At 36.2% G+C, this 14,875-nt stretch overlaps 1 protein-coding gene and 1 pseudogene across 5 annotated transcripts; one reads left to right on the top strand and one right to left on the bottom strand.

Moving 5' to 3' along the window:
* On the bottom strand, nt 1-9,268 carry LOC137708563 (TMV resistance protein N). Of its 4 annotated transcripts, XM_088689255.1 has the most exons (10): nt 9,043-9,268; nt 8,888-8,953; nt 8,693-8,779; nt 8,480-8,516; nt 7,249-7,402; nt 5,549-6,271; nt 2,425-3,517; nt 1,919-2,332; nt 892-1,827; nt 1-782 (listed from the first exon to the last, which is right to left on the bottom strand). In XM_088689255.1, exons 6-10 carry the CDS (start codon nt 6,040-6,042, stop codon nt 165-167), a joined length of 3,555 nt encoding a protein of 1,184 aa, XP_088545381.1. In that variant the 5' UTR covers nt 6,043-6,271; nt 7,249-7,402; nt 8,480-8,516; nt 8,693-8,779; nt 8,888-8,953; nt 9,043-9,268; the 3' UTR covers nt 1-164. The 4 variants fall into 4 exon arrangements, with proteins under 4 accessions (XP_088545381.1, XP_088545380.1, XP_088545384.1 ...); XM_088689254.1 differs by lacking the exon at nt 7,249-7,402; XM_088689258.1 differs by lacking the exon at nt 7,249-7,402 and having other exon boundaries at nt 1,919-2,329; nt 9,043-9,264.
* Nucleotides 9,269-9,744: 476 nt separating this feature from the next.
* On the top strand, nt 9,745-14,462 carry LOC137707673 (ribonucleases P/MRP protein subunit POP1-like; annotated as a pseudogene). The gene is made up of 10 exons (XR_015958481.1): nt 9,745-10,448; nt 10,567-10,663; nt 10,809-10,916; nt 10,993-11,223; nt 11,622-11,740; nt 11,820-12,302; nt 12,743-12,843; nt 12,930-13,514; nt 13,845-14,012; nt 14,105-14,462. The product of XR_015958481.1 is annotated as a ribonucleases P/MRP protein subunit POP1-like (transcript).
* The last annotated feature ends 413 nt before the right edge of the window (nt 14,463-14,875 follow it).

The following is a 14,875-nucleotide window of genomic DNA, read 5'->3' as shown; positions in this document are numbered from 1 at the left end:
GGCATGAAATTTTGTATATTAAATTATTGAAAACAATTTTTTAGGGAAAAATTAAAAATAGATAGAAACGAAGCTTAACAACCAATACACATTTGAATCTAGTGATTTGTGCATCACCAACATCAATTTGAATTAAACTGGGTAATAGTTTAGAGCACTGGTTACTATGGGGTCTTGCGGGACTCATTCTCAAGATCGATCACTTCACGGTTACAGAGATTGTAATGAACCCCGCAGACGACAGTTGAAATAGATTCATTCTCGCAGTTATTAATCCATTTATCAAAGCCTAATAAGTCCGCTCCCATGATACGTGGGATCAATGCATCTTCACTACTTGATGGGACATCGTCCTTATCCTTATTTTGCCGCTCGTACACAAACTGGACTCCAATCTCCTTTGTGACGAAACCGACTTGCGCTTTGATTATTTCAAGACACACTTCTTCCCCGCATTCCAATTCATTGTTCCCCATAATCCAATGGGTTAGCCATAACATATCTTCGTTCATCACTTTCCATTCAACCTCATTCCACGTGCTCAATCTCCACTTAAGGCACTTTGTCTCATTCCTAAGTTCAAGCCAGAAACTTGCAATCTCAGGGCTTCGATCCGATTGCCGGTCAAACAATATACATGCATTTAAACCTACGATCTTGATATTAGGCTGTGAAGGAACAATAATAGAGAAAACAGTGTTACCCATGCTCCAGTAATTGAACCGATCTGGAATCTTGCTCTCATGGACAAAAATGCTATATATGCCACATTCAAAAGTTCCCTGCAGTTTCATGGTGATGTTGTGATTACAATCTAATCGTTTATGCCATAGAGATCATACTATAAGCACTTGTACATAACAGAGAGAGAGAGAGAGAGAGAGAGAAAACCTTGGAGCGCCTTCTTGCACAAAAGTTGTTCCTTAGGACCTCAATGCCACCGTTGGGTTTCAAATCGAATAGATCGATATCTTTGAGGAGTTTTATGTCAAAGCTGCTCAATGGTAGTGTATTGAACAAGCTTGCAACATCAACTAGTTTCCCACAATACCATAAATTTGAGTCCAATAATATGTTGTAATACATTAAACCTATGTCCGACGGTATGTCTTCTGACAAGGGATGCGTGGGCGGTGATATGTGCAAGTTCGGTAAATTTGTTATTCTTTTCAATGATGTGCAACCTTTACCATTCAATTGTTTCAAACCATGTGGGAGCTCTGGAAGCATTGTGAGGTTTCTGCAACCTTCTACTGCAAGAGTGCGAAGCTTATCAAGATTGTTCATGCTCTCTGGTAGGCTTGTAATTGGATTGTTATTCAGATCCAAGTACTCTAACGAAGGCAGCATAGTAAGGGCACTCGGAATCTCTGATAGATTGCAGCAATCCAGACGTAAACTTGTTAAGGAATGCGGTAAACTTGCCAATGAGAAACTGCTTGATTCAATATTTTTTCTCGGCGACACCGACGACCAGATTGAATACCATGATTTAGGTGATAACAGATTGAGCTTCTTCATTTCACAAGCTGTAGATTGTAAGTGATCAGTTGTGGCAGTCGTATTGGCACCAAGCACAAGCTTTGAGCAACCAGAAAGATCAAGATCCCGCACAGATCTCAATATTGGAAGCTTCATGAGATTTTTGCAGCCTCCTAGATTCAAAACAAGAAGTTTCTCTAGGTATCCGATGGATTCATCAACCTCAACCAAATTTATGCAATGTTTAAGAATCAATCTCTCAAGGTTAGGGAGTCCTGAGAAGTCGGGGGTTGTCCTAAGGCCATGTGAATGACTGAGATTAAGAATTTTCAGCCTCGGAAGAAACTGTTTGAATAACAAGTATTAATCAATTTCTAAGAAGATATAATGGACATGTGTGAGAGAAAGAGTGAGAGAGAGAGAGAGAGTTACGTACCCTGATCCCACTCCAAACATGTTGTAGGCTACTATTTCGCATGTCAAGAACAACCAGGTTTTCCAAATAAAATTTTTCTGGTACTGATTTTAAGTGGAATCCTCTCCAAGATAAACATATTAAACTTTTTGGAAAATCTTCGTAGCTTCCCCTGACGTTGATGTTGTTGAGCATGAGAAGTTCAAGATTGTGCATCCTTCTAAACACCTCAGAGTTGAAATCCATCTCATTTGATGCAGAAGCTGAGTTTGTGGATGAAAAGCTAACTGGCTTCCAAGAGAAGAAACCAAGCCGACGTCGTCTTGAACAATTTCCATCATAATCTTCATCATGGCATCGTTTTTTATGACATCCAACAAACGTTGTTTTGCTAGCAAGGTTGAGCATGAGGCCCTTAATATTTTCCGTACCCTGCTAACAAATCAGATCATTGAGTAAGTATATAACTAGTACTGGACAACAAATCATAACTAAAAATACATACACATGAAAAACATAGTTCTTACACTTAATTTTCTCAAAATATTAGAGGCATCTTTCTGCAACACTCTACTACGTTTTCCGGGGTCATCAGGTGATTCCTCACGAATAATTTCCATTGCCATGTTTCTCACCAATTGATGCATGACCAACCTGTTCGGCCATTGAATTTTCACTAGGCATCTGTCAACTAGATTTTCAATCCCAATCCTTGTGTAAAACTCTAAGCTGTCCAACATTGTACTCGTATAATCCATCTTCTTTCCTGTGAAGAAACTGGCTATGTGAAGGAATAAATTTTTGTCATGATCATCTTGTAAAGAATCAAAACTTATCCTCAGAACTTTTTGAATTTTGTCATTAGGGATCACGTCTAACTTCTGCAATGCACTTTGCCATACTTCTACACTTTTTCCGGATAGAGAAGATCCCAGAACTTGAAGAGCTAATGGAAGCCCTCCACAGTGCTGTACCACATGTCTTGAAAGCTCCATGTAACCTTCTTCTGGATGGGATTGTCTGAAGGCATGCCAACTGAAAAGCTCAAGTGATTCGTACTCATTCAGTTCTGGAACCATGAACTTTTCAAAAACATCGTAAGCATTTAACAAATGTTCATGTCGAGTTGTTACGATAATTTTACTTCCTGGATGAAGCCACTCTCGCATTCCAAGAATTGCATTGAGTTGATCTCGGTTGCTCACATCATCAAGAACAATAAGAACTTTTTTATAGCCCACGGCTTGTTTGATCCTGATTGTTCCTTCATCCGTATTGTATACTTTCTTTGCTTTCCCCTTTTGGATATCTGAAAGAAGTTTTCTTTGCAAGCCAACAAAACCATGTTCTGAAGATTCTCGTATATCTGCAAGAAAGCTGCTACCTTGAAATCTACCAAAGTTAAGGTTATAAGCGGCCTTCGCGATAGTGCTCTTGCCAATTCCACCCATCCCACAGATGACAGCTACACCAACATCATTTGATTCATCTTGTAACCACATGTTTAGGCGTTGCACACGATAATCCATTCCAACTGAAAAGGGAGCGACGTCTAAAGCTGCGTGATCCAGTTCATTTCTAATCTCTTCAACAATATCTTGGATGAACTGCCCCTCATACCTATAATTCATTTAATTGAAATATATGACGCAGAAATAAGCATGAGAACAAATAAAACCAAAATCGATAGGAAAATATAAACCAAAATTGAACAACTTCAAGCTTCACTGCCATCTACAATTTTACTTGAGGTTTTTTAGCCAAAATACACAACTCCTTACTTTGGTCCCAACATTTGAAATCGATAGAATTGGTCCCGAGTTTGTCCATATTTTGATCATTTATTGAAAAATCTCCATAAAATAAGGATGAAATGATAAAAATACCCTCAATTTGGTCAAATCATTTTGGCCTATTGTTTATTAAATTGAGGATAATTTTATTATTTTGATCCTTATTTAACTTAATTTTTCACCCATGGATCAAAATGATTGATGATAGACAATCTCAGGGACTCCTTATATTGATTTTAAATCTCATGGACTAAAGTGATGAGTTATGCAAATCCCAAGATCATTTTGGCTAAACAAAACCTTTTACTTAATTTAAAAAGGGGTTTTTCTTTAACTCTAATCTTCAAGAAGATTGAAATTTAAAATAAATCTGATGTTAGATTACATATTGATTATAATCCCTTAATGTATCCTTAATTCAAAATAGTTAATGTGCATTTTATTTAATGTCTCCTATTAAATATTTAAATTTATTATTATACAAAATTTTAATTTATTTTTTGACCAAAAAAGGGTTTTTTTTTTAATTTATTAATTTTATTTAGCATTCTTAAAACTTGAAAGACTCAATTAATGTAACTAAATGTTAGTACCGAAATGTGTGTATCGAAATGTATTATATTTAACTAATGTATTTAAATATTAGTACTGAAATGTATGCATCGAAATATATGCACCAAAATGTATTATATTAATTAATGTACCTAAATGTGTGTACCGAAATATTAGCACCGAAATGTATGATATTTAACTAATGTGTTTAAATGTTAGAACCGAAATATATTATATTAAATTAATGTACCTAAATGTGTGTACCAAAATGTATGCATCGAAATGTTAGTACCGAAATGTTTTATATTGAATTATTGTACCTAAATGTTTGTATCGAAATGTATGTACTGAAATATGTGAATCTAAATGTATGCATTGAAATGTATTATAATAAATTTAATGTACCTAAATGAAGAAGAAAAAGTACATCGAAATATATTGTATAACAAAAATTAATTTATCTAAATGTTTACAACAAAATATATTACGATAAATGAAATGAAAATGAAAATTATAGTGAAATAAATTAATACATTAAAAATTAGGAAGAAAAAGAGAAATAATTAAAAAAATAAAATATAATTAGTAAATGAGGTTATTAATGTATCGAGTGACAAAACTTTTGTACATTAAATTTTAAATTCATTATTATACACATTTTAATTCACTAATTTTATTTAACTTAATGAATTTTATTTAACTTTATTTGATTAATGTACCTAAACTTTAGTATCATAATATATTTTACTAAATTAATGTACCAAAATGTTTGTACCTAAATATATTGTAGTGAATTAGTGACACATAAGAAAATATGTAAAAACATAAGTAAATAAAAAATTCCGTACCTAACTATATGATGCTAAACTAGTGTACCGAAATGTTGGTACCTAAATATATTATACTAAACTAGTTTACCGAAATGTCCGTACCTAAACATATTATACTAATCCAATGTACCTTCGTACCTAAATATATTGTAATGAATTAGTGGCAGATAAGAAAATATGCAAAAACATAAGTGTGCCAAAAAATCTCTACGAAAATATTTTCTTATATAAGATGTTACCATAATGAGAATTAAAATTTATAATATTTTCATAAAATTTAAATTCATAAAATTATAAATAAAACAAGAGACATTGAATATATGCTGGCATTAAATAGAGTCTAAGATCTAAAATCAATTTTTAATCTTGTATAAGACACTTTTCTAAACTTCATCTTATTTAGAGATTAAAATCTAGTTTTCTAATTTAAAAGACACTTTCAATTAGCTTGAGAACATTATGAGAATAGAAATTACCGATCTCCTAAAACCATTCCTCCCAAAGACGCAACATCTCTAAGAGCTCTTCTCCACAGCTCCACCTTGTCCATCTCCTCCGTACTGAATCGCTTCTCATGTCTGGCAAATGCTTCAGCAAAAGAACCACTCTGCTTCCTGACATCGGATGGATCCACATCATAGAAAACTGGCAGAACCACATGTCTACAATCAGTATTTCTACGTTCCACGATCTTCAAAAGTTCGTTCAAACACCACCTTGAGGAAGCATAGTCCTTGGAGAAGACAATTATCGATACTTGTGACTCCTGTATCGCCTTCTCTAACTCCGACTCAATCTTCTCCCCTCTCTTGATTTCATCATCGTCTCTAAACATGTGGATTCCTGCTAGCTCCAAGGCTCTATAGAGGTGATCAGTAAAGCCCTTGCGCGTGTCCTGGCCTCTGAAACTCAAGAAGGCATGATAGGAACACCGGTAAGAGGACGAATAAGAATCTCGGAAAGCATCCATCTAGAGAAACTCTCTGCTTCTTGGTTCTTGCAATGACTGAATGCAGGGCACGAATATGCAAGGCCGAGGACAATTATATGCAGTTTCTGAGAGGGACATATATATGAAGAGGAAGGTTCCCATTAGCCACCAGGAATTCCACACTTACTGACGAGGAAGTTTCCTTGTAAGTGAATGGGATGTTGAGGTACAGAATTTGAGAGGAGTTTGACTATCAGCTTTGATGAAACTAGGACAAAAAAATGTTACGAGGTTGAGTGAAATTGTAAATACCATAAATTGTGAAGCATTCTACATGTAAATACCATAAATTGGGAGAACTTAAATTGCCCTTGAAAAGTGGGAGACCTTAAATTGTGGAGCATTCTACATGTAAATACCATAAATTGCCCTTGAAAACTTCAAAATTTACAATTAAAATTAAGTACATTACATTTTACACCCTCAAGTTTGAGTGAAATTGTAACCTCATACAACATATTTAGAGCATTTCAATCTCACACACGAACTTGTATTTTATAGCAATTTCAAACATTCGTTTGTTAAACCGTTAATTTAACATTTTTTTTTCTTTTTTTTCAAACGTTAATTTGACTTTCGGGGTTAGGGTATTTTTGGGGGCATGTGGCTTGACGTGAAGGAGTCAAATTAGAAAGAAGATTGGTGTAGGGGACTAGTTCCACAAGACACGGTGGTTGTATGGAATGGGTGGTGCTGATGGAGAATGTAGGAAAGAAGGTGGAAATGCATGTGGTGTGCTCGGGTGGGAGAAGAGTGGGTGGGTCCCTTTTTACTTTGTTTATTATTTAGTTTTGTATTTAAATTGTTTTTATAATTAATTATTTTTATATGCCTAGTCTTTGAAATATGTGGTTCATGTATTTGCCAGTCATCACTTAACAGTAAATTGACGATTTGACTAACAAATATATAAAATTGCAATAAAATACAAATTTGTGTATAAAATTGAAATATTTTAAAGATGTTTGAGGTTGCAATTGCATCCAAACTTCACGGTGTAAATTGTAAATTGGTAGGTGTTTTATGATTGACAAATATATAAACAAATTAACTTAATTTTTTTTTTTTAAATCGTAAAAAATTTTCTAATTTAACATACAAAGACTAATTATCGCACGCATAAATTTTGACAAGCGGCTAGTAAAACAAGAAAAATAAAGTACAGTAGATGAGAAAGAGTTAAACCTTACAGTTGACGAGTCAGCGGGAAGATTCTTAATAGCCACCAAGACACTTCACACTTATTGATGAGGAAGTTTCCCCGATGGATTAAGTCAATGGGTCGGTGAGGTTAATATAGAATAGGAGTTTGACTATTAGGGGGGAGTTTGACGATCAGCTCCCATGATGAAATTAAACATAGAGAAATGCCAAGGAAAATCTATCAGAGCAAGTTCAGTCCATTCAATCCGTGGTATCATTTTTTGTACATAATATTTGACACACGTTCTTGCAATACTTACTTCGTTATATATTTAAACGATCTGAAATGTTTATCACTTATTATTTTCTCAAAGACTATGTCTACCAAAAGATCATCTAAATCTGATCCATTTCTTCATTACAAATGAATGTCTTAATAATTTTGATTTATATAATTTTTGCAAAAATGCTAAAATACACGGAGTGAGTCCACGAAAACGTGTGTTAAAGGTTGGTTAAAAAGAAGTGGTGCGACTGCCACGGAAGAGAGACTATTTTAAACGATGTCTAGCCTTTATTAAACAATGACTCGCACCGAGATTGACCAATCTCCAAACTATATTCTTTCTTTTATTGTCAATCTCCAAACTATCTAATCTTTCGACAATCCACGTTCAGAAAACAAGCATCCTCATTATTGTCAAGTGCAATAATTCACAGAATACAAATCTGTAAAAAAACATCCAACAAGGCTACAACCTTCAAAGCTAGTCTATGAAGAGGCTCAGTGCTCACAGCTCAGTGGAAAGGAACTACCAAAGAAAATGTCATACGACGCGAAGTAACGAGATTAACTCTAACAGAGGATGCAATTTTAGGGCAACATGAATTTACAAAACAGAGAAAAGTAATATGAATTCAGATTCTTCCCACTCGATGTGCAACAGCATGAAAAAGAAAAGAAGGTATGACTAATCTTGCAGAGTTTAATTTTGAAACCAAATGCGATAAACAAAAGAACCACATGTTTGCTATAAATCACTACACAAGATATAAACGAACGGGACATGCTGGTCAAGATATTTTAGATCATCCACTATTTGTGCAGCAAGTTAATCAAGTTTAGAAAATTTTCTTCTATTTTTGGAACCTATAAAACATAGCGACAAAGAAAGAGACCAAAGGGAATGATCTAGCGGTTGAAGCCAATTTCAACGTAAGGTACAAGCATGCATAATTAGGAACCCAACTAAAGATAAATAAGTAAACTTACCAAGATCAACAATAATACAGGCATATCAGGACTTGATCTGTAACAAAAACAAAACTTGTCATTCATGATGTGATAGTGGTGTAGTTCAACTGTACAATTAACAGTCCCAACCGGAAAGTTTCAGACAACACAACATCATCACTGAAGCATGAGAGCACGTGAAATGTAAAGATCCAGCGAAATCCGACACCGAAAAAGATTAAGAAATAATACCTTGTCATATACGGTAATGAAGTAGTAACCATTGGGAGCACATTGAGTGCTATCCTTCAACAACCCATCAACTGTCCGAAGCTCAACCTAAAATCCCAAAATCAATTTGTTACTTGTTCGATATCCCGTATCTGGTTTAGATTAGTGACGAAAATGCAGTGAAATTTCAGGCACTAATTCCAAAAATTGTTTTACCGTGATCTGAGAATAATCCAATTTAGCATCGGGCGGCTTCCTGGCCTTGATCAGAGAAGAACTAGCCTGAGAGTTTACAGTGGCGATTACAGACTCGATCAGGTAAAAGGGTAGAATTCATTAACTCTAACAGTGAAAAAGATGAAATCTTTTACCTCGACGAAGCCGCCGCAGCCGTGGATTGAGTCGGCGAAAGTGGTAGAGAGAGAAGAGATTGCGAGGAAGAAGAAGAAGAAGGCTGAGGCGTGGTCTTTGATGCCTCCCTAGTGTGTGTGTTTTTAGAGTTGCGAGACCTGTTCTTCTTGGATACAGAAGGTGTTTAGTTTCAGCCATTGAGATTGATCCAACGGTAATCAATTAAATTGCTCCAGGTATCAAATAGGCAGCCGCTGGCTCGGTACCCCTTTTCCCTCCTTTCTTTCTCCACTCTTCTGCTGCAAAATCTCTCCTCATCCCTCTCACCTCTCCCTCTCTCTCTCACCTGTTCTTCTTCTCTCAGTCGTCAGGTACTCTCTCTCTATTTCTGGTCGCTCTCGTTGGCTGATATATAATTTTGTGACGTCTACCTCTAGATAACCAGAACCTGAAACGCAAATCCTTGTTCTTATTTTCCTTCTGTTTCTGTTTTTAAAATAATTATTAGTATGAACTTGTGAGCATATCTGGTGAGTTTCGAAACGCAACTGGTGATTGATGTGAGGAGTTTCTTATGTTAAATTCCTGTGGCAGTGCCAAGTAATTGATTTTGTTGCTCACATTGCATTCAGATTTCTATCTTGTAGTTTCCTTTGTTTCAATCTTTATATATTTATCGGTGTCTTTAAATATTGGTTTTCGAAAGTTAAGTTCAAGTTTTTGTATCATTGATGTTAGTTAGACTGAATTTCGTATCTCATGTCTCCTATTGTTTCCAACTTTATATTTAATTGGAATTGGAACCACATTTGCGATTGCCAAAGCCTTGAAGAATCTTACAAACTGTTTTTGGACATTTGAGAGTAATAGACTAGTACTGCGAATAGAGATCAATGATGTCCGAAGAGTGAAGAGTCGATTATAATTTTTTGTGGCGGACTTGTATAATATCGTTCTTCATCTGAGGGGTTTAATTGTGTCTAATGGCTACCGATGGTTTCAGACGGCAACAGGTTTCATCAACTCCGCCTTGAAAAATCAATGTCCAAAAGTTTGCAGAATCACGGGGTTCAGAGCTTGAGACACTCCATTCAATTGTATCTAACAGATTGAACAATGATTTCCGGTCTCGGAGAAGCAAGAGAAGAAGAACCACCGCTTACGACAATCAAGCCGCCAAAAAAAGATATAGAAAGAAGCGAAAACTTGATCAGAGTAATGCTTTGACATTGCCTCCAGAGAAAGATGACAAGAAGAATGTTCCTCGTCGCATTCGTAGGAGAGCTGAGCTTAAAATGTTGCTTGAAAAGGGTTTCTGCACATCAGGGGATGGTACAAAGAGGCTTAGAACACATGTTTGGCATGCGAAGCGGTTCACAATGACAAAGCTTTGGGGTTACTACCTTCCCTTGGGTTTGCAGGGCAGGTAAAACGCATTATTAATTTAACAGTGCTATTCCTTACTTTTCGCTTATTATTTGTTCTATTTCTCGATAAATACTAATTTGTTTGTTATCTACTTTATAAAATAAAATAAAATGTAGAGGAAGGGGGTCCAGAGCTGTCTTGAAGTGGTTCAGGGATGGAGTGCTTGTTCATGATGCAAGCTATCATGTAGCTATCCAATTGGAGGGGCCGGAGGCAGGCATTTACTTTCTATCTTATGAATTTATTCCTATGAACTTGTATACCTTTTAATTTATTGTTCTTCAAAAGGAAAAGTGTTGCAATATGTTATTTTCTGCTACTGAATTATGATGTTACACCCTACTTCATATGCATCCAGGATTCGTTACTATCAGTGTTAGGCATGGTAATGGTGTCTCCTCCATCAACTCGTTCTGAAAATGTTTCCAGTTCTGTTATTTCTGGTGTCATATATGATAATGCTATGGTAAGTTATCCTATTGCACTCTTCTTTGTGAATGTGGATGACTTGAGGTATTCACTTGATGACCCATATTTCGCAGCTTCATCATTTGGGAGCACCTCTTTCAAAACCAATAGCTCCTGTGAACTGTATGTGGCGGCCTTCTGGCCAACCAAATAGAGATAATAATGCAGCTGACTGTGAAGGCGATGAATTCAATGGACTAGAGGGTACAAAGCACTCTTCTACTGATCGGCAGCTTTGGGTGTGGATACATGCTTCTGCTCTCACTGAAGCTTATGACACTTTGAAATTAGCTTGCCAAAAAGAGGTACCCATTCTTTCTTTTTGTTCACACAAACATCAATAGCTAGTGTATAGAGGCTTGATCTCATCTGAGTTCATGTCGGAAGGAAGGAAACGATGATTTATGGATCTTAAGATAGAATGCAACTGTGCTGGTTTGGTATTTAATTCTTTGATTGAATGATGATTTATGTCAATACTGAAACTCGTCTACTTCTATGCCTTGTACTTGATTCTCTGATAAGCCAACATTTTTTTTCAAATGCTACTCTCAAGTGGTTTTTGTGCTGCGCTTAGATGTCAAAGTTCGCCTCTAGTCTAGACTTGGTAGATGTCAGAATAGAGAACTCATTACTGTTAGATGATACTACATGTTCTTGGTAGATTATTTACTGTTATTCATATAATGCTTTATTATCTTAGATGGAGGGCAGGGACATCGTGATTAATTGTTTCTCACTTGAGGGTCAACTTGCAAAATTAGAATTAGTGGGATCAAAAGCATTTCAACTCCTTCAAAGGACATTAATCCCTGCTACCAGGTGAGTTATGGAGAGGATTTCATTGACTTAACCAAGTAATGAGGTTAAAGATGGCTATTTTTGTTGTCTGGCTGAATAGGACTAGAGATAATTCTTGGAAGTTGATGAGACATTCAGCTGCCAAGGTGGATGAGGATTCCCAATCTACAATTCATCTTAAAAACGAGGAGGAAATTCCTTCTCATGCAATTTTGTCCCTTAATGTCAAGGATCCTCGCACATTAACAGAGAAGGGAAACACTGCAGATGCTCAAGATTTAGGTTCAGCTAGTATACTAGGTGATGTACTAGGAACTGAAGACAAAAAGCATGTTATCTTTGGACGATTTTCAGATGAACCTGCAGGTAGTGGCAAGATCAGAGCAAACAATGTTAGCAGTGGAGTAAGCCCTCCAGTGGAAGAGGCTATTCTTTGCAAGGAAAAACATGACCAGAATAGGAATTTCTTCTGCCTCGATGATTCAAGTTCAGGGGAACTAAATACTTCCTCCACGTCACAGGGCTCACGATCTTGCCTGATTATGCTTTTGAAGAATAGCAACGGAAGAGGCTTGCATGTTGGGTAAACTCCTTTTTTTTCCTGGTTTATTCTTCCATTTAGTGTTATGTGGATTATGCTAATTGCTGCATATTTTATGTACTTGTATTAATGCTTATATGTGGGTTCAGTGAGCACCTTTTTCCTGAGTTGTATGTTCGTACTGTTTGTAAACTGTTAATGTATTTTGTTTCTCATAAAGATATATATATATATTATAGAGTTCTATGTCTTTTTTATCGGAAACATGAAAGTCGTGGCATAAATGTTCCCACTGACTCTTTGTGCAATAATTGATAACGCGATCTTTGAAGTTCGGAATTTCATGAAAGTACAATGTGACAATCTGTTTTTTTCTGACTCGCCTTAAAATTGCTTCAATGCATTAAACTTTATCATCTGTTCAATTGAGTTTGATATATTTTTAAAGTTACCTTAGATGTCTATCTCTTATTGCCTTACAGATGGTCTGTTATACTCCCCGTAGTCAAGGCATTTTGGATTTCTCGTCTCTAAGGGGGCTCATGCAATGGGGTTGAGAGAGAAGCGCTGGATTTCATGTGAAGTAAGCATTGAAACTTATTATGTATAAATTATAATATTTAATATCAGTTTATCGAACGTTGCATTTAAGTCCCTTTTATTTTCTAGGTGGGGTTGCCATATTTTCCTTCAGATTTTCCTGATTGCGATGCTTATTTATGCCTCAAGGAGAACGAAGCTGCTGCTTCTAATCTTAAAGAGGAACTTCGTCCTCCAGCCATAAGACCTTTGAGGGTTCCCATTTTATCCCCATGGAATAGTATCCGAGTTGCTTTAAACGAAGAATCTAATGCAGTTGGAGATGCTGAAAGTTTTAGGCAGCAACATGGCATCAGGAGCAATTCATCATCTAATTCAGACTCTGGAAATTCTGATGCTACATTAGCCGCCTGTCATGGAAATTCATTTGATGGTTTTATAGCACGGATGAGTTTTTCGCTGACAAATTTCTTGAGTGAAATTCAAGGCTGTCATTTACGTCTGTATCCTTATGTCGCTGATAAGGAGACAAGTTTCACGAATTTTATGAGGGATGAAATCAAGCTTGGTCCAGGCCAAGATCAGTTTACTAGATTTAAGAACAGTCATAAACTATTTTTTGTTAGAGTATTACTCCATGCTTACAAGGAAGGTTTTCTTGAAGAGGGAGCTGTAATTTGTGCACCTCGACTGACGGACATCACTGTGGACCAGGTAGTCATTTTTTCTTTGATATCCTATAAGCTTATGGTTTATATGATATCCTATAAGCTTATGATTGTATTACAACGGTGGTGCTTGAAATTTTCTCGTCTTTATATACTAGTAGAGGAGATAATGTGACCTATTTACATTACGCCTCTTATTCAGAACCTGCATTAATGAAAACTTTCTGAGATTTAATGTAACCGTTGAAAATTTTAATCATGGGAGTGACTTGAAATTTTGCGGCTATTTTTGAAAGACTTTATACGTATTTCAGAGCACCATTCATGCTGCAGACCAATAATTTTGAAAAATAAGCTTCATGTGTGTGTCTTGCAGGTCAGAGAGTTTCGATGGAGGACTTCAATTGCCTCAATCTGCTGTGGCTTCATACTTCGCAGAGCAATCTTCTGGTAAGTGGGAACTCCAAATGCCATAGGACCCTGTTCTTAGAGAAACTTATCGTTCGCCAATAGGCTTCGTCACCACTGGTTTTGTTAGAGGGAGGTTAGTTCACAGCCTCTTGCCACTTTACAACGACCATCTTTTCTTTATATTTTGCTATGCATTCATGATTTTCCAAATTATTTTTTATGCAGCAAGAAGCCAGTAGCACAAGCTTTTTGCGAGGCAGTTGTACTCGCTTGTCTCAGAGAGGAACAATGGGATTTGGTGCCACCATAGTTCAAAATTTGAGATCTTAGTCAGGAATTTGAGATCTTCAGCTTATAGACTTGCTCTTGCCACCATAGTTCTGGAGCATCAGGAAGAAGATGTCGAATTCTTGTGAGCAGCCGCAGAATATGTGGTTGGCTTGCGTAGCACCACGAAACAATATTGTTCAAAATTTACTTTTTACTAAACCAAATAGTTCTAGGAAGCTTCATGTTTTTCGTGTCTCGGCAACGTCACAATCATTTGTCACATAATACATATAACCTTTCATCTTTACAAACACTTAACCTTAGTTTGCGGTTTTTTTATTTCGAAGTAGCGTTAGTTGGCGATATTCTTGTGATCATTGCCAGTAATCTATGTAGTAAACTAAACATAGATTTGTGTAAAGAAGACCATGAACCTGTTCCCCAGTTCTCTGGAAAAATGACCTACCTGCACAATGTCCGTTACTATGAACAAAAAAAAAATCTAATCAATTTGTGAAGTTCTACCATTACTCTTATCTCCCCCGAAGCTTACTAAATGCGTGTCACGGAACCACGCAGGTAAGACTATATTCGGACAATGACATTACATGATAGACAATGATATAACGAATGTGAGATTAAAAACGTAAGTTCCAATGCTCAGAGTCAATGAAAAGCATGTGCATTGAAGTGCAAAACATGTTTTGGTACCATAAACAGAAAAAT

The sequence above is a fragment of the Pyrus communis genome, chromosome 17 (assembly GCF_041283825.1).
Source record: "Pyrus communis isolate YQ-2024b chromosome 17, ASM4128382v1, whole genome shotgun sequence".
Taxonomy (NCBI): Eukaryota; Viridiplantae; Streptophyta; class Magnoliopsida; order Rosales; family Rosaceae; genus Pyrus; species Pyrus communis.
Note: the sequence above shows the minus strand (reverse complement) of the source record. Positions and strands in the feature narration are given on the sequence as shown.

Excerpts from the sequence above, each read along its gene's own strand:
- LOC137708563 (XM_088689255.1), bottom strand. The coding sequence starts at position 6,042 with ATGGATGCTTTCCGAGATTCTTATTCGTCCTCTTACCGGTGTTCCTAT. Across the intron at positions 1,828-1,918 it reads ATGTTTGGAGTGGGATCAGG|TTTCTTCCGAGGCTGAAAAT; the intron begins GTACGTAACTCT and ends TTATTCAAACAG. Across the intron at positions 783-891 it reads GTGCAAGAAGGCGCTCCAAG|GGAACTTTTGAATGTGGCAT; the intron begins GTTTTCTCTCTC and ends ATGAAACTGCAG.